The 23,996-nt window shown below is 40.5% G+C and overlaps 1 protein-coding gene across 4 annotated transcripts in view; it reads right to left on the reverse strand.

The window, feature by feature from the left end:
* LOC130572353 (SAM and SH3 domain-containing protein 1-like) overlaps positions 1 to 23,996 on the reverse strand; it is a 519,165-nt gene that overhangs the window by 56,506 nt on the left and 438,663 nt on the right. For all 4 annotated transcript variants that reach the window (XM_057363993.1, XM_057363992.1, XM_057363995.1 and 1 more), the window contains exons 3-4: positions 5,750 to 5,800; positions 5,579 to 5,628 (exon numbers count right to left, since the gene is read on the reverse strand). In XM_057363993.1, coding sequence (XP_057219976.1) covers positions 5,579 to 5,628; positions 5,750 to 5,800 — 101 coding nt within the window. The remainder of the gene's footprint in view (positions 1 to 5,578; positions 5,629 to 5,749; positions 5,801 to 23,996) is intronic.

A 23,996-nucleotide genomic window follows, 5' to 3' on the forward strand; every position in this document is an offset into this window, starting at 1 on the left:
CAAACAAGTGAAAACAGGGCCGTACACATTCACTGATTCTTTTAGATTCCTGTAAGAACAGGGTATAACAAAAAAATTACCTTAAATGCAAACAYCTCAAATACAAAAAGCTTTTTCTTCTAATATTATTTTCCATTTTTAGCTATGCAAAAGGTAGAATTTATTCTCCTAGCAACTAAGTCCTGCCTTTAGCTACCTAAGTTTAGAGGATGTGTTTGTGTTTTGCTTTGTTCTCAGTTTCTGCCCTCTCTGCTTCACGTCCTCTTTCAGACCTACACTCCTGTTTCTTTGCAGATGAGCTTACAAATACCTGCCAAAGTTAATTTGGGCACTCTGAGAAGTTGCCAGAATCTAAAGTGATAAAATTTAAGCCACCCCATCCATGACCCAGAGGGATGATTTAATAACCCCCTGCATTCATATTTTGACCTGCAGCCTGGATGCCACGGGGAAAGAGGACTAGGGAGTCAAGCATTAAAAACTGCAGGCAAAGGCTAGTAGATTAGTGTACCGAAGAGAGCAAAACTGAGGCTTGCATGAACCTTTCTGAATATCTTTGTGRAAGATGGGAACACTGAAATGCAGGTCTTCTCCCAGCCTTAGGCTGATACGGAGTTCCAGTTTATATTATGGCACACTGCATGGCTGTACTTCGGCACATTCATTTAAAAAAATTCTTAAAAAGATTCAGTCAATCATCTCTCCTGCAGTGACAGGAGATAAATGCAGACAGCAGCCACTTGTGTTGTGGCCTCACTGTTTGCCTGCTAACAACCTCAGAGAAAGCCATAATGCCTGAGGAGCCTACATCTCCTGCTGTGACATTCCCAACGAGCCATCAGAGATCTGGCCAAACTGCATGAATGTAATGTGTGAGCAGCTCGGTACATCCTGCACACACATAGAGGTTGACAGACACTCGTCCTCAGGAGCAGCTGAAGTAGGGAGTTGAGGATGCAGCTGCCAGAGGCACTGCAGCTCCCCCACGCCAGGGGAATGCAAAGCCCCTGAGCAATGCTGCCATGTGCACCCCATACACGCCTGCTTTTCTCCTTTCGCCTCAAAAGTCTGTTTCTGACCAGTTCCCTGCTCCGGCAGAGTCTCGGATTTAGATCGCAAGTACCACGGGGTCAAGAACATGTAAACTGTTCTGASCCACAGCCTGAGGAGTACAGCAGGATGAATTGTGGCACTTGATATGAAGTGTGACCATTTACTGGTCAAGAGCGCTGTGAAACATCAGATACATGACAACTGTTACCTCATGAACTRTTTTCATCCCTCCTTTCTCTAGCAACTACAAAGAAAAGAATTAGTATATAGGAACATCTGTACCTCATCCTATCTGTAGGCATTGCTCTTGGGTCTCTCACCCACTTCTTTTTCTTTCTGAGCAGTTCTCAGATACTCTACATCTGAAACTCACCCAAAGGCTGATGGAGCAAACAGTGACAGCAAACAGATCTATTTTCAAAGAGGGAAAACATACAACTTCCCTTCTGCAACATCCCCTCAGTTCTTCTAAAAACAGGATGAGAGTCAGGATGCAGAAGCTTGAGTTCAGGGGACTGGGTTTAACCTGGATTTCCTGGCAAATATGCAGAGCTCATCAGTCTGTCATGTAGATTTGAATGCTCAAAAATGGGAACAGGCTAAAAGTTGGGTTACATTGTTTAAATGCTCTGTTTACAATTATGAGAAAAACCTGCTCAGTCCCCTATCTGAGTAAACATCCTTGGGATGTTGCCATCACTTAGAAATAATAGGAGTTGTATGTACAATACATTCCCAGATGAACATGCTATGGGGTCAGAGAAGTAAGTGCTAAAGAACACTTTTACTGCAGGTTACATTACATTTACATTACATACATACATACATAACACACATACATTWTTCTAAATTGATGGTTCTTCTAGCAAAATCAGAAGATTTTGAATSAGAAATCAGGTATAGAAGTACCTGTGGTTCTTGGGAGATTTTTGTTTAAAATGAATAACATCACTGTTAAAGATGCTGTTACCACTTTACTGCAGACACAATGAGAAACAGCAAAGTTACACTAGCACCACTGTCAGCAAAAGACAGAGATCTTGGAAGGAACAAAGGGAAATGAAATTTATTATTCAGAGAAGAAAGCTACAAACACCTCATTCCATGCTTTGCATTAGTTGCTGAATATATGACATGATTTAGAAACCTGGCGAACTGTTTCAATTTATAGAAGGAACTCCAGTAAGGTCAAAAAAACCAGATCAATTGTGAAGCAAAGCTTGAACAAACATGCCTTTGTTTTCTGTTGTTTATGGGTAGCTTCTCAGGCCACATCAGTACCCTTGCTTTTAATAGATCTTGGAGACTTTTGCTAACAGCGAAGATTTTTCTTTCTTTGTCAGAATCAATCAAACAAAAGGCATATTTGGTAGGGCACATCAAATGCATAGAGCTGGTTCACTTATGCAGTCTTTTTTTTTTTTGTAGGTTCATCTAATTAACAGGAACAGTGTTGCCAGCAACAGAGGAAGGTAGAATTGCTCCAAATGCCATCCAGGGAACAATGACTCACAGTGACAAACAATTCAGCCTCTAGTCCCATTTAATCCCTTTTGCCTACCTACAGGCCTTACTGCTGCTCATCTGTGTTAGAGCACATCATTCACTACACAGATACTTGTTGAGCAACTTGCTGGACTGAGAACACTGACTAATTCTGCACTGACTTTAGACCAGACTGGGCAGCAGAGTTAGTAAGACTCAAGGTAAGATTGAACATACACTGCTTGTCCACACAAACAGGATTCTTTCCTACCACAGACCACCATGGTTAATCTGTTTTCAGTGTGGTGTACRGTGGAGCCTGTTGGGCTCTCTCTTCCAGTTGGGCAGCTCAGAAAAAGAAAGCCAAACCAGGTTAAAGCAAACATTGCTTTTCCCAGGTTCCCTCAAAGTTTCTTTTTRTCTGGAATGTCTAAACTCTGGCAAATTAAACAAGCATTCAGATGTGTTATTTTAAAGCTTTAGACTTTGGTAGCTTTAAGCTGTAGGGTGTGCAGGCAATGTTGGGTGAGGGAGCTTCTGAGAGTGACCATATTCCAGCCAGACACTTGCTCTCACCTCCCTGTTTCAGTACAGATTTTTCCTTGGGACTGCCTTTATTTTCTAAAGCAACTTGCTCAGAGCACCGGACCAGAAACAACTCATTTCACCCTGGGAAAACATTTGGATTTTTAATATGTAGAATTATAACTATTCCTGAATAAGCTTTTACTTGTGGAAGAGTACTCACAAAACCAGATTTTTGAGCTCCTGAAAGGCTGTATGTCTGCTTTTGAAAAATCTTTCATTTTGTCCCCCAAATATCTTTGAATATGAGAACCCAATGCATATCTGCATCAAGTTTCATATTTGGCAAACTTGTCTTCTCACAACAAAAGAAGTTTTGTAGAAGGCTTATCCTACATCTTTCATGCAGCATGAGGACACAAAAATAGTGTTCCCAAAGGGACAAACTTCCATATCTTGTAGCATGCCCACACAGAAAATCCAGATGAAAGCCATATATTAAATACYGAACCCCCTCAAAAACCTCTATGAACATATGACATTCTGCCCTGAAAAATATCAAATTCAACATGTTGGTAGCAAGTACAGATGTATCACATGGACTTGAAGTGGTCATTTTYCTGCAGATCAATTCTCCCTGGAAGAGGCAATTCCTGCAACAATTCAGCCTTCCAGGCTAGAGGTGTGAAGCCAGCACTGATGTGGCAGGCTGTCCCAAATAGGTACAGACCTGTGCAATTTCAGGTTTGAATAATTTGTACAGCACTGAGTAGATACAATTTATTATTTTCAACACCCTGCCCCATTATCATGCATCACATGGCCTTGCTTCTTATTGTGCAAGTATCTGGCACAACCTGTCCTGCATCAGTTTCATATATATGATCAGGTTAATCACATACACCCTTCCACAAATCCTCAAAGGGTACACTTCCATTCTTGCAAGGTCCATAAAAATCACATGTCCCTTTCATCTGAATTAAGATAATTTCAGTGAGGTAAATTAGCTATCTCAGAGGAGTCACTCAGAAGATGTCTTTGTAGATAGTGTTTTCACAATTATTTGTGATAGAACGCAGAGACACAACTTAGGAAGTTTGCTAGGACTTGTAAGTGGAGATTTTTCCAAGTTATGTGCTGTCCTCCTGTGAGATCTTTATCTCATTATTACCTGAGGTGGGATTATGGTATTTACCCATGGGTAAAGTACTTTGAGGCTGAGAGTAAAGTAATATGATTATACAATAACCTTGGACATTTACTTCCCAGATTCCCATCTACTTGGCACTTCTAGTTTCATTATAATGATGGACAGGAAGGTATCCTTCAAGGACTCTTTTCCATATTTCAATATCTGAGGCACAACTATTAAACTTTAAGATTTCTAGGCACTTCTAGGGGCAGTGATGAAACCCAAGGTAAAATTCACCTTATCTGCCTTAGGCTGTTTTGAAAATGATCATCTACCTCAAGCAAACCATCTCTGCTTTTCTGTCTGCATGCTGAAGCAAGACAAGGCACCTCTGAAAGACAGTTTATCACTTTCTGAGATCTTTAGCACGAATCTGCGTACAGACAAGTCCCTAAGCAGTTATCCATTACCACACAACTGACTTCTGTGCTCAGGCATCCACCAAAGATCCCTCTGGGACTGATAGTCCTTCTACTGAACTAGCAAAGACAAGGGCAGAAACCTTTCTATTTCTGTCCAGTGATGAATCACTAGAGGATATTCAAATGTGGGACTGTAAAACTTACAAAAGCATGTCCTATCACAGATGGATTCTATGTACTCCCTCTGAACCAGCCCAGCTGGCACTGCCCCACCAAGTGCAGGCAACTGGACATACAGTGTGAGTTGTCTTCGTGCACCACTGCACGCTACCCTCAGCAGCGGGGATCCAAGATCTCGGGATCAAAGGAAGGAGGYGACGAAAAGCACACACACTGCAGCAGGAGGTGACAGTAAACAGAAATCCTCTCAGTACTCACAGAGAGGTTTTTATTAAGGATTCTAAAATTAAAGCTCCTTTTAACTTGGTTTTAAATACTTCATTCCCTTGGCACCTTCTTCAAAAGGACAGTCACAAACTCAGGAGTGCACAGAAAAGGAACACGATGTTAAGTTTGTTACTCTCCCTTCCCCTCACCTTATATTTTTTTTTTGACTGCATTTAGGTCAAGTCACAGAAAGCAATTTTTAAAGAAGGTTTAAGTTGCAGAGAATGTGAAATCACTGATGTTCTTCAAAAGTGACTACCAGTTGTCATGGTGTATGCACACACATGCTCACAGAAGAGAGAAACAATACCACTCCCTTGATATAAAACCACAAAATAACAGAAGGCCAAAAGGGAAGGAGAGAAGGAGCAGGTTCCTAAGCAGGTTTCATCCATATTGTCTGGATCTGAAATCTAGAAACATCAGTACGATTTAAAATTAATCTACTCCAAGGAAAGAGAAAATGTACCAAATTTGCCCTCCCTCCCTTGTCATTTCCTGCACCTTCACTTACTTTCTTTCAGTGTCAGGTGTTGATGCGGTGCTGCTGAGACCAAGTGACTCCTGCAAGAGAAGACATGCAGCACTGAGAGCAGACACTAGAGAAGCCTTTACCCAATTTATGCAGAATATCAAATTGAAGAACAAACAAACGAAAGTGGATGATCAAAATCTAAGTGCTTACCTCAATCTGGGATCGCAGTTGTAGAGATGTGGGGCTGGCATCAGATTTCTCCTAAAATACAACAAATGTCAAGTTAATGAAATATCCAAGCACTAGAAAGAAGAAATCTGAACGGGAGAAAAAGGGGGGAAAAAGGAGAGTAATAGAACCAAGAACTATGCCAAAATGGTTCATAGAGGAAATATTAACTATTCCAGAAGGAATCACTTTCAGGAGAAATTCTGAAATAATCCAGTAAAACAGCTAATTYCATACTTATCACTTGAGAATACAGAAAGTAAAACTTCCAGACAGAAGTCATTCAAAACAAAATAGAAAGGGGAGTATTTTATTTTTCACTAGATCATCACACAATTTGCTAGTTATGTTCAAGTGCAATTTTCAAAAAAATTACTTTCAGGAAAAATATACAGGGAAAAATTGGCATTAAAAGAACATTCTCTGAGGAAAAAATGCTGAGAGGATGCAGATACCTTTCAGCAAGACCTGTTTCTCACACAGAAACTYGTCAGCAGTACAGAGCTCAAATCACTTTTCTACAAACATCTCGGATATAACCATCAACTCGAGTACTCAGTCATCCAGGCTCCCTTGGCAGTTGATGGAGAGACACAGAAACTCTTAACAACAACTTGCCCAACAGGTTTCAGCTGCCTCAAGTTAGATGAGGGAGTCCCCCTGCTGGTATCTGATTTAAGACTGCAAGCCATCTGCCTAAAAGGCACATACTATTAACTTGTCTAGCTGAAATTGGTGGGAAAACTCCAGTTAGAATGGAGAAATATAATATAGTTATCAGTACTGAGAACTATATTTTGGTGGTTGATCTTCACATGAAATCATGGGGTAACCTACTTGCTCCTACTTTATTCTCAGCCAGCCCTAGCCCTGGTTAAGTTATTGCAAATGAATTCTGTAACTTACTCATCACAGTTGGGTAAGCAGTAGTATACATGCTTCAAGAAATTAAAAAAAAAAAAAGGACATGGATTTGTTTCTCAGTACTGAAGGACTTCTTGTTCATGCATTCCTCAGCCTACATGTAAAACTCTTATCTCTGTGAAATTGTACTTCCTATGCCCTTTGTTTACACAATGGGTGACAAAACATTCTTGGGATTTAATGAAAAAGAAAAAAAAAAGAAAAAAAAAGAAAAAAAAAGGAAAAAAAAAAGAAAACCAGACACAATTTTCTGGAAATGCCGCCTTTTAACACTAAACAGGAAATTACCAACTGCCATGAAGTGGTGTTGGATTAACCCAGTCAGGAAACCCACAAGATTTAGAGTAGAGAGGAGCCTGCTCTGCCATCACACAACTGAGTCACCTTGCACTGCTGGCCATGGCAGCCAGGGAGGGCTCAGGATGGCTCAGGGCCATGTCCTTGCTCCTGTGCAAGGCTGACACCAGGTCACCGCCCTGCTGGGGATTTTGCCTGGCCATGCATTGTCCGCTATCTGCTTCTGCTGATTTTTTAGCAGGAAGAGGGAAATKAAATCTTTGAGTGGAAGTGGACATGACAAGGCGATCACATTCATTTACTGACAGATCCAACAGAATCCTCTAGTCAAGCAGAAGCTGGATCAAGGCCAGGGAAATTCCACAGATGTTCACAGATCAGAAAAATGAAATTAGCTATTTGGCACCAGGCATCCCTCTCTTTCTCCATTAGTTCTGTCAAAATGGAATCTAAGTTTTGCATCTGGAAAAGGCTGCAGGCACATTGCTGCAAATCCTCCTCAGACACTCTCCAAGCCCTGCCTTGCATTCTGCAAGGAGGGAGAGGAAGACAAGCTCCACAATCCAAACACTTCCCTCTCATGAGCACCTTGTTTGTCCACACATTGCTGCACTGATGAGAGAGGGAGCATTTTATCAGCTTTATGTTACAGTTTCAGTATGGCAGTCAGGAGAATCCATTGTGTCCCAGCATGCCTTTGGAGCCAAGTTCCTGATGATTAATCTGTCGTCTTAAAAAGCTGCTTGCTGCAAATGTTTTGAGTTTTTAAATATGCTGGGTTTTTGTAAACTACCATTTATAAGATGTTGTCTGGCCTCCCACAACTACAGAAATCTTTTGCTTGAGCAGTTGCTYATGAAGTTGAAGCCTGAGACTGCAATTAGATGAAAAGTTACTATTTTCAGCATAAAACTATTCAGCTAAACAGTCAGCTGCACCCCATGTAACTCAATCCTAAAAAACCTGACTGTATTTGCTTTCTTTTTTCTCATTTGCGGTCAAGCCCACCCTGTTGGAACAGGTGCTGTTYTATATCACCAAGATGACTGTGGAGGGCAGAAGCAAGGACAACTTTTCTGTCCCTCCTCTAGCACTCTGTTTTGCAATGCTGGAATGCAAAACACCTGATAGTCCTGCACTGTTGTGATTAATATTCCTACCTGCCTTTCCAGCGGAATATTTCCTCTTCTGCTATTTACACAGGAAACTAAAGGAAAATACTTCAAGAAATAGCACTCTCAGCTAAACTTCTGGCTCAGAYCTGTATCACAGATCACAGAACTTTCATCAGCCTCAAGCAATTCTATTTATTTTGGTTAAAATCCATTAAACCTTATTAAACTGCACTTTAAAATCCACAGGTTGTGTTGACTTTAATCCATCAGGATCAGGGCCCTTTTTTTACCAAAGGCTAATTCAAGAAGGTTGAGCAAATGTTGTACTGTTGGCATGTTCTCTAGCACGCTATACGAACTTTTCAGAAAATATTTTTAAAGGTTAGTTTCATTAAAGCACATATTTCATCCTTCAGAACCAAAACTTAAAAATGAAACAGAGGTCAGCCTGGGCTTATAGAAACAGTGGCTGCAGTAAGAGACATCCCTAGCCTGCATTTCCAGAGCTCTTGTCTAGACAAAGTAGGCATCAGATCAATAGGTATTTTCTGCGTGAGAAGCCTACTGCCCCAGAACACTGCCCTCCACATGTGCCCATAAGGCTTCTCTGAGGTGAACCAGACATTCACATCACCTACATGCAGCACTGTGATCCGAGAAAGTACCTGATCAAGTGCAGGCTCCTTAAGCTACACAGCTAAATGCAGTTTCCCAAACTTGACTGATTTCCTTGCATGGTTTCTGGATTTAAGGGACCCKAGGCAAGACACTTATTCTGTACCCAGAAACTGCTGGTGCATATCAAACTTGTCCAAGACACTATTAAAATCAGCAATTAAGATCTGAAGATTCTGGAGAAATTGAGATATTCATAAATTGTATCCAATCCCCAGGGAACACATTAGAGGGAAGGCAAACAGCGGCTTAGCACCAGCTTTTCCAGCTCCCCTTGAGGTCCAAGGTCAGCACAGCACAGAATCTCAAATACTGATAATAAAGCCAGAGGGAGGTTTTAAAAATTAGTAATGCTAATATAGTGTAGAGTAATCCCACTGAATTTAAACTAGGGAGTCCTCCATGAAGTCACCTACAGCTGATCTAAAACAATCTYGCTTGCAGAGGAAGCTCTTCTCCCCCTTTTAAAGCCATTTCTTAGCAGTTCTTGTTCCTTCCTGTCTCCTCCTTCATCCAAAGGCGCTGACATCAGCAGGATGGGTGAAGGACAAGGCCTCAAGGTCCTGGCTGAAGCTCTGATCCAGCAGCTGGAGGAACGGATGGATGGCAGGTGTCTCACTGCCCGGTACCGCCTGGGATTGCCAAACCTCTGGCTCTGTGGGTACCAGAGTGACTTCAGAGCCACTCTGGTAACCTCGGGAGCACCAGAGCAGAAGTGCAAGAGCAGAAATGCAAGCTGGTGGAATGCTTTTTACAAATCCCTCATTTTACAAGAGCACATGTGTAAAAAAAACTTAACAAGCAGGATTTGTAGCTTATGCTTCAAGCCTTTAGTTGTTTGCCTAAGGGCTCAAGAAAGAAACTTCCTTCACAGGTAGATTTTTTTTGACTACTTTGTACATTGATTTATGTGATCATTTACACACATTTTCTTTCAAAATTACTACAGGCTTCTAAATATTGTGATTTTGGTTTTAGACACTATCCTCGTAAAAATCTTCAAACCCATTTCACAACCACTTATGAGCCAAGTCTGAAAAACGTAACTGGGAAGAAAGTACAAAGCACAAAATATATGGGAAAGAATCTGGAAAACCATTTCCCGACTGGAATGGCAGGTTTTGAATTCATGAGGGACTTTTCCTTCCACAATAACTTCAATTCATTTGTTCTGCGGGTAGTGTAATAGATAAGAGGCATATCATGGCCTATCTGAAGGCATTGCTGTTCTGCTCCTGACATGCACAAGCATAGCAGAGAAGAGCATGTGAAAGGGAACCTGGTTACCCAGGGCGTGGCTCGGACATTCTAGGGAGAATGTGCATATTTTATACTTAAACATTAAGCTACATGTGCATATTTTAATTACTTAAACATTAAGCTACATCTATGCTTCACACCACAACTTGGTTTAGGAAATCATATTCATTGAATCAATCCCTCCTAATTAGAAATTCATGAGCCTCTTCACAGTTTCTGCCACAGGAGCTGTATCCATTTGAATCATAAATTTAAGCACTTCTCTGCAGATCGCAAGACAGGATTAATCTCACTGTGCAGGCAGCAAGTGTGCAAAGTGAGACGTAGATGAGTGCTGGGAAAATTCAGTGACATAACCAGTAAAAAGGAGATGACTAAAATGCTCATAAACGTATAAATAATTTTATGAAACCATTTCAGCAGGTGTAAATAAGACACCTGGAGCAGAAAACTTCTGTGAGAAAATTCTGCAAGTCTTTCTCCAAATGTTTTCTCTCTTTGCTCTGATTATGCATTGTATGTTCTAGTCTAGCTTCTACAACAATTAAACAAAGCTGTACCTGAAAAACAGCAGAACAGGGAAGGTTTGTAAGAGTTTGATTTACTTTGAAAGCAATAATTCTGCCTGGAGTTTTCCACCACATTCTATATTTCAGCTTCTGCAGAGGTGCTGCAGAAGGCAAAGGGAAGCCCCTGTAAAGCGATAGCACAGGTATGCAGGGGTGTAACGAAAATTGCCTACAAGTCACTAGATATGAGCCACAGGTCAGAATAAAGGTACAAAAAAGACCTATTCCTGTGCCAACCACCTCAGCAATTGTTTGAGGGAGCTAACTCACTGTTGAGTTCAGTGAGTTTCCAGTGGTACACATCAGTTAAAGTCCCCGCTTTGAGTTCCAAACCCCTTAGCTGTTTCAGCAAAGAAAGAAGGCTTTTCTGCACCATTGCTCTTGCACATTAGAGCCTGAGCTGACACATGCTAAATGATAATATCCTGCAGCAGCAGCAAAACTCTGGATCAAGGAAATGAGTTATGCAGGAGGGACGGTTAAAAAAAGAAAAAAGAAATTTCAAACAATAAATACTTTTATGCATGAAACAATAGTCCAAGTGTCTCAATGCCTCATTCAGAAGTGCAGACATAGGTAAACACTTAGCTTAACTACTGATGAAATGCAGCTTCAGAGAGAATGAACTGTTAGAACACTCATATGTCTGCTTTTAGTATTGGAGAAGGAAGAAAAATCATGTCTCTCAGCTTGATGCAAACACCAGAATCTACTGAACCTAACTCATTGTGGGGGCAAACACTGGACCTTCTCTCTCCCCTTTGCCAACAAGGAAAGCAGAAGGGGCTTTTTTCACCTATCTCAAATACACTGCATTCAACACCAAGGCTGGGAGCCACAGGGATGAAAAATATTCCATGATGATTTTGAAAAACAAAATTCATTAGCAATTACAGAGAAACGGCAGCTTTTGTAAAGCCCTGCAACAATAAAGTGAGGCAATGCTAACTCATATATTCACTTGTAACAAACAGGAGCAGAGTCCAGCAAAATTATGGCACAAACACAAAAAAAATCCCCAATAGAAATGGGCTTCAGAGAAAGGAAAGTCGATATGGGAACACAGCATTCTGCAGCAAGGAAATCAAATACCTTCTGATCAATTTTCCAAACAAGATGAAGCAAGCCCAGAACTATGGCAGCTATCTTTGTGTTGAAAACATATTAATATAAAGGCCAATATTTGATTGGGACACAGCAGGTCTTTGATTGATGCATTTTACACTCGTTACTCAAAAGGCACAATACTAAAGTGTTCTTGTTGCTGGCATGAACTGCCTCTGTACTAGAGCTCTTCCTGGTATAAAAAGGATGAGTAAGACCTGCCAACTTTGCCTAGAAATCCTTGTATTTTTCAGCATTGACTTTCATTGCACAGGTAAGGCCAAAAAGAACTGCTATGAAATAATGATGGATACCACAGTGGAAGACATGGGCTTCCAGGGAGGATTTTATCTAAGATACAGAGAGTGGTTTTGGCATCAGGAAGAGCTGTAATGTTTCAGAGGAATGAAMAAAACCCTAAACAAACCACATCAAGAACAGATAAATGTGAAGTCAAAGAGAACTCAGGATGTGACACAGACAAGAGAGGCATGAGGTAAAGCCCAACTGGATACTGCCCAAATGGGGCCCTTCTTTTTCAAGAGCTGACACTGGACTTGGGGAGGAGCCACCACTTCCCCCAAGGAGGGTTTTGCCCTGTGGGAAAACCACAATAACAGGAAGAGAGAAAATAAAGAAAAAACCAACATGCAAATAATGGTTTGTTGCAGGGTACTTTGGGGTGGGAGCAGTCTGGTCAGCCAAGTACAGATTCCTTGCCCAGGTGCTGCCCCTCTGGCGAGGATGGCTATGGCAGCTCACTGTAGGTTGGCCTCAGTAACCTCCTGAAAAAATACCCTCAATTAATTAGGAAAGCAGCACATCTGTGAGGCACACGTCCCTATCATCACCACACACTTTCTGTAAGTGTGGAGCTAGGAATTTTGAGTGGTTTTGAAGTGAAGCAATCACTGACACGAGAAGAAAACAACCAAAAGCAATTCCTTGCCATGAAAGTCATGGCTGAATACGGCAAACCTCCTTTTGAATATCAACAGTCTGGATTGTTTTTTCTTAAGGGTCAGTGATGTTCTCCATTTCCCTCTGCAAAACACTTCAATTCTTTCCAATTCTTTGTTTTCACGTACAAGAATCTGTACTATATGTCTATTAGGATTATTTGCCATTTTCTCAATTTCACTTCAGTATTTCCAAGAACAACAAAAGATGCATTTTCTATTTGAAAAGTAGCAAGGAAAGAGAAGGGGGAAGCTCAGACTTAGACCAATTGTCCAGGAAAACTTCTACAGCCATGCTATAAATCCTTTCAGACACATCATGGAAACAGAGGCTAACAAAGGTCCACTGCCATATTTGCATTGATACTATACTTGCGCACTAYACACCAATATCCATGTCTTGAGCAGATGGAATTTCAGATGATCTACACTGCAAATAAATGGAAGCTTTTGTGCTGGATGAAACAACACTCAAGGCTCAGGGCTTTTTGTAAAATGGGTTATTACTGTAGTAATGATGACTTTTTGGAGGCAGACTCCCTTTCACATCATCACCRTGATAGCTAACATTTAAAAACTACATGTTCTTTTCATTTTATGTTGTACCAAACAATAATTTATTATGAAGATCAGAAACTGAGTTGACTTTGAGTTACTAAGGCCTTAAAAACTCTGGTAAAATTCAGGAGGAGGCAAATCAAGAGAAAACACTACTCATTAAGAGATCTACAAAAYTTTTTGTATTACCACAGAGTAATGGAGTATGGCTGATACTCCACTGTATGGAGCATCAGCCATAAAGTCCCCCATTTCAGGGGGAAAAAAAAGCCAAAATTGTGCATTAATTTCATTCTGTAAAAGCAGTGATTTGCTTTACTTGGTTAAAAAGATTATAAAGGTTATGCAGTGGAAAGCAAAAGACATTTTAGTTTTAAACTTAGAATTTGTTGGGTTTTTTTTGCAATTTATGACAAACTGATAAGCTGAAAGGCATTTTGCGTCAGAAACTTCCATCACACAGTCACTGTAATGTGCACTAGAATTAGGCAGTTTTCTCCTTTTTTTTTTTTTTTTTTTTTTTTTTTTTCACTTGAGACACCTCACATTGCAGAGACTTGATCCCAAACCCAAATATCTATGAAAAAGATCCAACTCTTTCTGTTAGGTTCTTTAGCTGTAGTGGGTAAATCCAACATTCAAAACTCAACAACACTGTGGGCAGGGGAAGAAATCTGGCACAACCCTTTATTTCTACAACTGCTAGTCTTTGGGCTGCCTGTGGCTGCTGTCAGCTTGTGCCCTTCACAGGTCCTGACTTCCTCTTGGCCTCACAAGCCTTTGGAAAAACCTGCACCTACATCCACATTTCCTGTTTTAAAAAATCTTTATGTWCAGACATGCATATACCAGCTTTGTGGGTGATTTTAAACATGAAATCAAACTTTTCAGAACATGACTAAAGCCCTTATTTAATTCAAAAAAATTGACTTACGACTTTCTCACGCCCAGGACAGAATTTCTGAAACTCAGCTCAGGAAAAGGATTTAACTTTTTAGAGAAGTGAAAGAATCCAGTAAAAAACAAAAAAAAACCCCAAAACACAAACAACACAAAACCACCCAAACAACACAGAAAAATATCTCAAACCAACCCCACGAGAAAAAAAGAGGCAACAGAGAGTTGAGCTGAGTCAGGACATGAGCCACATTATCCRACAACCCTGGCAAGCAGTCTTATCACGAGGCTGGGCCCACAAGGACATTTACTGGTTTTCTCATCTTTCCGTGAAGAAATTCAAACAGCCTACTGTTGCATCTTTTTGTGCAAAAACAATTATATCAAAATTATAAACATTTGGGCAAAATACATTCTTGCTTTCCAACTTACAGTAACACTGTTCCTCTTTTTTCTTCTTTCAGAGGTTAAAAACATCAACAGCTGCTAGCTCGAAAAAGCAGACATCCTAAACTCAGGTCTTTGCTGGCAGTATGCCCTGCAGCCAAAGCTTTCAAGCCACCCATTCTCTGTGGTTTATACTGGGAAGGCCCTTTCTCTGATTTGCACTGTCACATGAATTTTTTAATTCAGTTCAGTTCCCTTTTAGTAATTTCTATGTTCATTATTTCATGTGAGGATCATAGTCCAAAAGCTGTAACAACCTGAGATATGCTGTATATTTAATGACTTACAGACATGGAAGGCTGTTGGGGTCTGACACACATTTTAGCCACTTYGACAACAGAAACAGCAGGAATACAAATGAGAAAAGGTTTTCAAAAACATTTCTGTCAGACAAACTTGTGTCATCATACTGGGAGCTGACTCTCTGATAATATTTATTACAATAAACTCATTCTGAAGAAACAGTTTATTTCAGGATCCTTTTTAAGAAGGGCCTTTAAGTGGGAAAGAAGTAGTCATACTGGGAAAATGTTTATTATGGACACACATTTTTAATCTATCATTTTTATAACCATTTAAAAAAGCAGAATAAATGTTTAACTTTAAATCAAACTGGTTCTGTTTAGTAGGTTGATATGTCAAACTGAACAGCTGAAAATTAAGCCTGATAATATGAATTCATTCCCTAGAGCTGGGCACTGCACTACTTGCTCTCAACATGCATAAACACACTCAAGGAATGTGAGGGGGTGAAGGGAGAGAGACAAAGGTTGATAGYTGGATGTTAACTTCAAAGTCTCCTACAAAGTGAGAGGAAAAAATAATTTCTTGAACAGAAGAACTGAAAACAAATTAATCATATTAATGCAAAAAAGGGACTAGACCACAAATTGCTAGCCTGTACTTATTCATTCTTCCTGCTGTAAAAACTACCTTTGTTAAAAAAAAAAATTAAATTAGGCGTCCTCTCTTCACCTTTGAAATTGAAGCCTGTATTTAACAGATGCTTTGGGCCATAACYTTACTTAAATCTTCATCACTGGTCATCACATGATGATCATTAACTAATTGCAAATCAACCCTGATGCATTTTTCAGGCTCAAAGCCAACATGGAAGATTGTTCCCATCAAAGGGAAAAATTATTATTGAATGCCATTAGACTATCAATTTGGTTATTTACACAGAAGATTCACAGGATCCCCATTTGAGAATATTAAGAAGTAATTATTGCCTTCTACACATTAATGATAAAATCTTATCTACAAAATTATTGATAGAAATATCCTTCATTTTCCAATTATATTTAAAAGAACACTGGGATAGAWACTCATATGCCATAGATGGAGTAGTTACCAAGAACAGCCCCAACTGGTGGTGCAGCAAATAGGAGCTCTGCTCTATGGGKTTACTGCTGCAAGATTCGTTTAGAAGGATAATGGTGTGATGGTGACATGTGACAGCTCCAATACTAATCAGCACAACTGCTGCTAAGGGGTTAAATTAGAGGCTTCAATCACGCCATTAACAGCTCTTGCTGTTGGGCAAGGCTCCAGCCCAGCTGCAGAGCTCCAGCCAGTTTTTGCAAAGCTCAGCTGTTCTGCTGAAAAGGCACAAGTGGGCTCTTGCCACATGACCAATACTTGGGGCAGAGGATGGGGTTTGCCCTGGCACATAGGCCAGAGGAAAACTACTTAATACAAGTTTCAGTGATTCTTAAATCTAAAGTGCAACAAATCTGATTTCTGAGGATCCATCAAGCAACTATAAAATCCTCATTCTTTTCTTTATGTAAAACAGGAGGAGTAGAGCTTTTCCCTAGAAGAGGACAGTGGAGGCCAGAACCCTTCCCACAAGCTACAGCTTGTGCAGTCCCTGGGCCTGATTGCTGCTCCCTCCAGTCCAGGGGCATGACACCCCACTTTCAGGCTATGCAGGATGGTGATGCAGTTTTGCTTTGCCTTGTTGGGCTGTTATGCAACATGTGGTTATCCCATCAAAGATTAAGTGAGGGTCTTTTCTAAACAAAGGGCCAAGTGCCGAATGATGAAGAAACTTAGTACCAAGGATGTCTGCAGAGAAGAAATAGTTATGACACTTAGGTGCTGCTTACAAAGCATTTGAATCTCAGCAAACATCCATCCTTCCCTCACTACAGATAACTCAGGACAGAGGAATCTGCAAAGAAAGCTGCCATCATTGTTCCAAGCAAATCATCTGCAATCATTATCTACAACTATTCACTGGAGAATTAAGACTGCTGCAGTAAAGGCTCACATATTATTCTTTTGTGTAACATTTTCTCCTTSCTTATTCCTGAAGTTACTTCTTAAGCAGCAACTACAACAGACTTCTTTCCAAGTTCCACTTGAAACTTCAGCCTTTTTCTCCACCAGACTTTGGGTCWCACTTGACTTTAAGATGGATGCACAGAACTAGCCTTGCAGAAATAAATGAAARACAAATGCAGGGCAGTCTCGCACTCCAAGAGCCACCCATAGTTTTTCAGTGACGCAGTGAGTTCAAGTAGCACATGCACTTCATTCCAGCAAGGCTTGTATAGCTCTGCACTCCTTCTTGCATCCTCTTATTCCCCTTATCCACTAAGGGGCATGTTTTACTATTAAAGGAGTACTGCAGTCAAGTAACCAAATAATGGTATTAAAAATGCTGGCATGCATTGCTTTGAATTTTCATAACTTGTCTTTCAAACACACATGAAGCAAAACAGAGGCCTCAACAATGAATAAGCGCTTTCTTTTGGAGGTCCATTGAGCATCCAGCCCCTTCACTATTAGCACTAAACAGTGAACTTATGCAGGCAGTCCGGCAGCACAAGAGTTGCTGATAAGGTACTGTAATGTACAAATGTACAAACCAGTACATTGAGGGAGTAATGCCTCACCTGTACTGCTTSTGATTCTCTTCACCATCCCACCAAAGGGGAGTGAGCAAGTGGCTGCGTGGGACTGAGYTGCCAGCTTGGATTAAGCCACAACAGYCCTTTTGGGTGCCCAACACAGGTCTTGCAGGGTTCAAGATAACAATAGATTTGATTGGAATGTGCTAGATTGAATGTATAGCTGTAATTGCTGATTAGCTATTAATTGGCAGGTGTTTGTCTGGAGCCTTGCTTGTCTGACTGTGCRTTAGAGTCTAGCACTCAYTAGTGCCTGGTTTTTGCTTTCACTGCTGTGCTGCTTTATCACCTCACTRTGCTGTGCCTGGGAACACTGTGATAACTGCAGCAGAGATGCCCTGTGCTGGCAGGTGGCCAGGGACTCGCTGTGTGTCTGTGCTGCTGGCCTGGGCTGGCTGGGGCTCYTGTGTGAATTCCTGTCAAAGGGACGGTGACCTGTGCATGAGGCCGTGTGGGAGCAGGGACATCTCGAAGCGGCTGTGGCTCTGTGAGTGCAGCAGCAGSAACAGCTCTGAAGGGATTGAGGTCCAGGGATAAAYCTGTGCTGCAGCAGGTAGAGACTGAAGCATCAGTGGCTGTGGATAAGTCCATGCTGGACCATCTGAAAGGGTGTGGCCATGGATAAGCCCCCAACAGAACTCCCCTGGAAGGACTACAKTCAKGGGTAAAGCTGTGTTAGAGCAGGTTTATTCCTRAAGGGACTGTGGTAAGGCCACACAAGAGCAGGTGCACCCCAAAGCAACTGTCACCATGGATAGGCCTATGCCATAGCAGCTATACCCCTAAAGTGACTGTGGCTCAGAGATTATCGCTCCACTTGGAGCAGGCATAGCCATAAGGATCTGCAGTCTGTGGATAGGTCCTACCAGGCTAGGAGCAAGGAAAGGAATTCCATTGAAATGACCTCAAAGGGTCAAGGGGAAGAGATTGTACTGGATATTCCTTTAAATCATTGTAACCCATGATTTGAGTTGCATGTTAGAGGAATAACTATAGCAGGAACTGAACAAAACAGTGGAGGACAGGTCTTACAAAGAGCAGTTACAAGTGCAGCAACAAACCAATTTGAACTGACTTTGGTGCCCAGTCATTCCACACACTACACCACCTCTTGTGTCCTGTGGGCAATGCACATTTTACAAGGATGGTCCAAAGGCTAGGGGAATAATATCTGTGTATTGTATCAAAAGCTGAGAAGCAGGGTGGTAAACAATGAGGATGTTTTGGATAGTGTGGTACCTGAGAATGATGTAAATTGTAAKKAATAAAGGGTGGRCAATGTGCTGGTTTTGGCTGGGGTAGAGTTAATTTTCTTCATACTGGCTAGTATGGGGCTGTTTTGGATTTGTGCTGGAGACAGTGTTGATAATTCAGGATATTTTTGGTATTGCTGAACTGTGCTTACACAGAGTCAAGGCCTTTTCTGCCTCCCACCAGCAAGCAAACTGGGAGTGCACAAAAAACTGGAAAGGAACACAGCTGGGACAACTAACCTCAAACAACACAAGGRATATTCCATACCATATGGCATTATGCTCAGCATACACAGCTGGGGGAAGAAGAGAATGGGGACACTAGGAGTGGTAGCATTKGTCTTCCCARGTCACTGTTATACATGACAGAGTCCTGCTCTCCTGGAGATGGCTGAACACCTGCCTGCCCATGGGAAGCAGTGAATGAATTCCATGTTTGGTTTTGTTTGTGTGCACAGCTTGTGCTTTATCCATAAAACTATCTTAATCTGAACTCACAAGTTTTATCAGTTTCACTCCCCTGACTGGCTCCCCCCCACCTCACCAGGGCACTGTTTGGCTTAGGTGCCAGCTGAGGTTAAACCACAACACMTTGAAGGGCAGCTAGAACAGGCAAGCTCCACATTAGGCCCAGTTAATTTAAGGTCAATATAAAGGCCATCTGTTACTATCATAGTGCAGAAACCTGAGGCTTCATCATGAGTACTGCTTCATATAACTAAGTCTTCCCAATAATCTTCTAAATAAGTGGATACACTGAACTGAAACAAACAAAAACCAACCAACCAAAAACMTAAATTAAATATTATGGGCAATGACATAAGAAAACACAAGACTTTGTTGACAGCCAGGAAATGTGTAGTAAGGAAAAGACCTAAGCAGACYGTACACTGTAATCCTCAAGGCAAGAAGTGTTGAGCCAAACTTTATCCTGGAGATGGATACAATTCCTGGAAGAAAATACCAACAGCAAAACCCTAAAAAAACTCTAACAAATTGCACAAAACCCACAAAGAGAAGGGCAGCAGCAAAGGTAAAAAACCCATAAAACTCACAAACATGTAGTAAATGAGACCCGCAAGTCCAGAAACCTTGGTGCCTCTTAATACTGAAGTTATTGCTGTGAGCAATAACAATYCTCTCGATTGCAATCTAAACCAAATGGCAGTCAAAGCTTTGAAATGGGAAAAAGCTATTGAAGTCAAACCATTTCAGTTAATAATTTGCTGCTAAGCACTTTCAGTTCTGCTTTGTCACTGCTGCAATCCCAGGGAGCAAGCACACTGCGAGCTGTCTGCCTGCAATAAGCCGAGGGTTTGCTGTGGGAAGGGAGCGTGCTCAGTCTTGTCTCCTTTTCCCTCCAGCAAATGTAAATTACGAATGCAAAGCTCCACGAACAAATGACCAAGCACCCTGTCTTTGCAAATGTCTTTGTGTAAGCATTATGATTCAGTTTGCTGGTAGGCACTCCAACTAAATCAATTTACCACGGTATGGAAAACCTGAGAGAAGTAAAACTTAAGCTGTACAAACACCTGCAAGAATTTCTAAATGCCAGGGGTTTTGTAGCCAAGACCTGCTTGTTTGGGCAGGTGCTGCCACTGTTATGGGAGCGTCCATGGTACAGATTCTTCTGTTCAACTGTCTTCAGCAGGGAAAGCAGCTCAGACTTCTTGGAAACAAACATGCTCTGATCAGGACAGCAACAAAATGCCTTGACCAAAATATTTTTTTCTTTTCTTTTTGCTTACAGTCTTTGTACCTTAGGGGCTTTTTCTGGGGCATGGCCATAACAGGGTTTACTTACAACATATTGAGGCTCTATTAGTGCATAAACCACTTGTTTTGAAGTTTTTATTGTTTCAGATCCAGTTCTAACACAAACTTCTCCTCAACTATACTGTCTTTTATTCGCGGTTATGTACAGCCTGTAAATAAGTGCATGCCAATGGATAGAGAATGAGTTGTCAATTACACAAGATTTTGTTATAAAACAAGTGAAATAAAAATAGTACATTAGCAAAGGTAACTGAAACTACAGAACACTATCTCACAGGCTACACTGCCCTTTCACATACACCAACAGGTCCCTCTAATCTAATAGGAATTAAATCAAGTGCATTGCAACATGCTCAGCATGCTGCTCATTCTATAAAGAAACTGTGGGTTTATGCACTTCCACTGACTTTCAAATCAGAAAGAGGCACACTAAAGTTCACAGCATCAATTTTTATTGTTCACATCTGCTCTTCATTTCACATAATCTATTTAATCTATATTAGTTCATATTAATATATATTAATATACCAATATAAATATTATATATTTATATAAAAATTAATATATTAATAAATCTATATTAATATATTAATTTATATATATTTAAAAAATATAATATTTCAAGAGAAATTGAGGGGTTAGGACAACAACCAGTATTTACGCATATGCCAGGTAACATTACTAGTGTGCTTAAACCTTGGCATGTTTTTGCATGCTTTACTGGATGGAGTCCTGATCACCCATGCCAGAGTACAAGCAGTAAGACAAGGTAGTAAATAATACAGGATACCTTCATTTTTCATAGCATAGGATTGCAGTTCCTGTAGAAACTGCAGCTTTCACATTGCACACTGCAGAAGCTGCAGTTTCTATACAACTATGCAAGCCTTTAGAGGACAGATTTAYCTTACTAAATTTGGAAAAAGAGTAAATCACTTGCTGTCCCAGCATTTCCAGAGGCCACTCTTTATTACTGCACCAGATTACAAAAGGAAGACAAGAGGGTGGAAACTGGTCAGTGCCAGAAAGAGTGGGAGCTACAGCCCACTCCCAGAAAGAGTGGGAGCTACAGCAATGACAGGGACATTACCTGAAGCCTGTTTCATAATTGAACATTCCTTATAATTTCATGTAAATCCTAACACTCAGGTATGCTCCTTGTGTAATGAAATTCTGTTAGGGCTCCTATGACTGCAAAAATGGATTTAATAAAACTCCTTAGATGTCAAAAGCTACTGGTACTCTGTACTTTGGAAAACAAACTCCAAATCTTAATGAAATTGTAATGCCAAAATCTGATTAGTTTGTGATTTGAAGCAATGCTTCTTTCTTGTGTTTCCATGTCCTTGACTAATACTCAATTCTAGCTTCTTGGAAACAATCCATAGAAAAAGGATATACTATAACAGAGCCTGTTTTCATATCACATATAGCTCACTATGACTTTTGAATGCCAAAACTTAAACTTAAATAACTTAAATAAACTGATTTAACATGACCTTTCTTTATCTTTACACTTTTTAGACAGTAAGTAATTTGCCTTCCTTCAAGCTCTCAGCTTGAACCAGACACTATTAATTAAATAATCTCAATTATTAGCCTTTCATATTAATAGTTTTGTTTCCTCATTCCTTCAGTACCCTTCAAATCTAATTAAGAACCAACTTTTAACAGCACATTCCCATGGAATGGATTCTCACAACCCTTCCGCAGCTGCCCCTCCTTGACAAGACCTTGAAATACCTGCAAGGATTCAAAATGCTGCTGCTGTTGTTTAGGTACTAAAATGTGAGGTTATCTCAGTAGATCACGCYTGCTCCAATCCCTTTGCTGGCTATGCAAGATATTTGCTGTAAAAACTGTTCTTCATGGCCCCTGCCTGTTTGCCACAAAATTAATTTGTTTTCTTTGCACGTCCTTGGCTTCTCTAGCACTGGCAAATGCTCCTCTATTACACCATTCCTTTCTAGCACTTMAAGTCTCAGTGTTAGAGTACAAAAAGACATTTTGAAGTTAGAAATGTATTAGCTGATCAGAATGAAAAATTAATGAATTATTTGCTTTTTTAACTTGAAAATCAGTTTATTGGTAGCTCTAAATATTATTGTAATCATTATTTTCAACAAAATTAAAAAGAATGAAACTCTTTTGGTTAGCAYTCCATGTAAAGTAGGATGAGTTACAGAAAGACCATGGCAGTTTTAGAGACTGGCACATAAGGCTAATTTGAGCCCATTTCTCTTTTCAAATGTTTCTCCCATCCCTCCAATTCCAGATATACTACAAAGTGATAAATTTTGATGTCCTCTACACTATGAAAAGGGAAAGTAAAAGTCTTCAGAGAGGAAAAAAATTCCTTGAGAGTTTTCTTCTGCATATTTTACACCTTGTATTGCATCAAGTGAAATATTTGCTTTTTAGAATTGTTTTACTATACACTCACCTAGTCTCTGTAGGACCTGCTCCCAAGGGATTTTTCCACAGCCACATATGTAAGAGACATGATTTATGTGCTAACCATGAAACACACCATGCACTGCTATTGCCAGGAAGAGAAAAAACTATTCAGTCTTAAGACTATACCTCCCACCAGGACAGCCATGGGTTTCACATCTGTCATAGCACTTTGAACTTTCTCATTGGTACTGCTGAGGAGCAGATCAGCAGAAAAAAAACCAGAAGAATCATGGTGTGATGGTCAGAAGAGTACATGACACAAAGCCTAAACACACGGGAGATTGTTTCAGAAGATGGTGCTCCTTGAGAGGAAATGGATTGAGATAAGATCAGCAGCAGTGCAGCGCTGATGTGTCCAAATGAGACCTGACATTACTCAGACTGCTCTGGTCTTCCAATGGACAGCAAGGCTTCTCCTACTTACTGCAATGAACTCGCTCAACGCAGTGCTGAGTGATTCAGAGTTCATCCAGYAAAACGTTAAAGAAAAAAAGAGTCCTCTTTGTTATTTTCATGTGCTCTGGCTGCAAACATTCCGAACTAGGCTCTCCAGGATTTAAGAGCCTGAATGACCCAGACTATGACATCACAGAAAGTAAAATGCAGCTATTACTTGTGCCTGTTCTGCCTTGAATTGCCAAAAACATTTGTAACATGCCTCCTACAGTGCTCAAAKACAAGAATTATTTGTTAAAAGATAAAAAGGAGTCCTCTTGGGGTGTGAACCCAAATGAAAAACCTAAACCCACCATAAACACAGCACAAAACTGAATTATTTCCCTCACACTTTCTGTGAATGGCATTCCCAAAACAGCAAGAAGGATATATAKATAATAAAAATATTCAGCCCCTCTTCTAGTTCTACCACTGGCTTTCTGTATTACCTCAGGAAGCTACTTAAATCCTTTGTGTCTCAATACATTTGCCTAAAACCAAGAATTCTTACCTACTGTATTTCACAGCTTTGTTAATGCCGCTAGATGACCTCAGGAAAGACAATGGGGGTGCAAGTAATGG

This window comes from Malurus melanocephalus, unplaced genomic scaffold (assembly GCF_030028575.1).
Source record: "Malurus melanocephalus ecotype Western Australia unplaced genomic scaffold, MMel_1.1 scaffold_33, whole genome shotgun sequence".
Classification (NCBI taxonomy): domain Eukaryota; kingdom Metazoa; phylum Chordata; class Aves; order Passeriformes; family Maluridae; genus Malurus; species Malurus melanocephalus.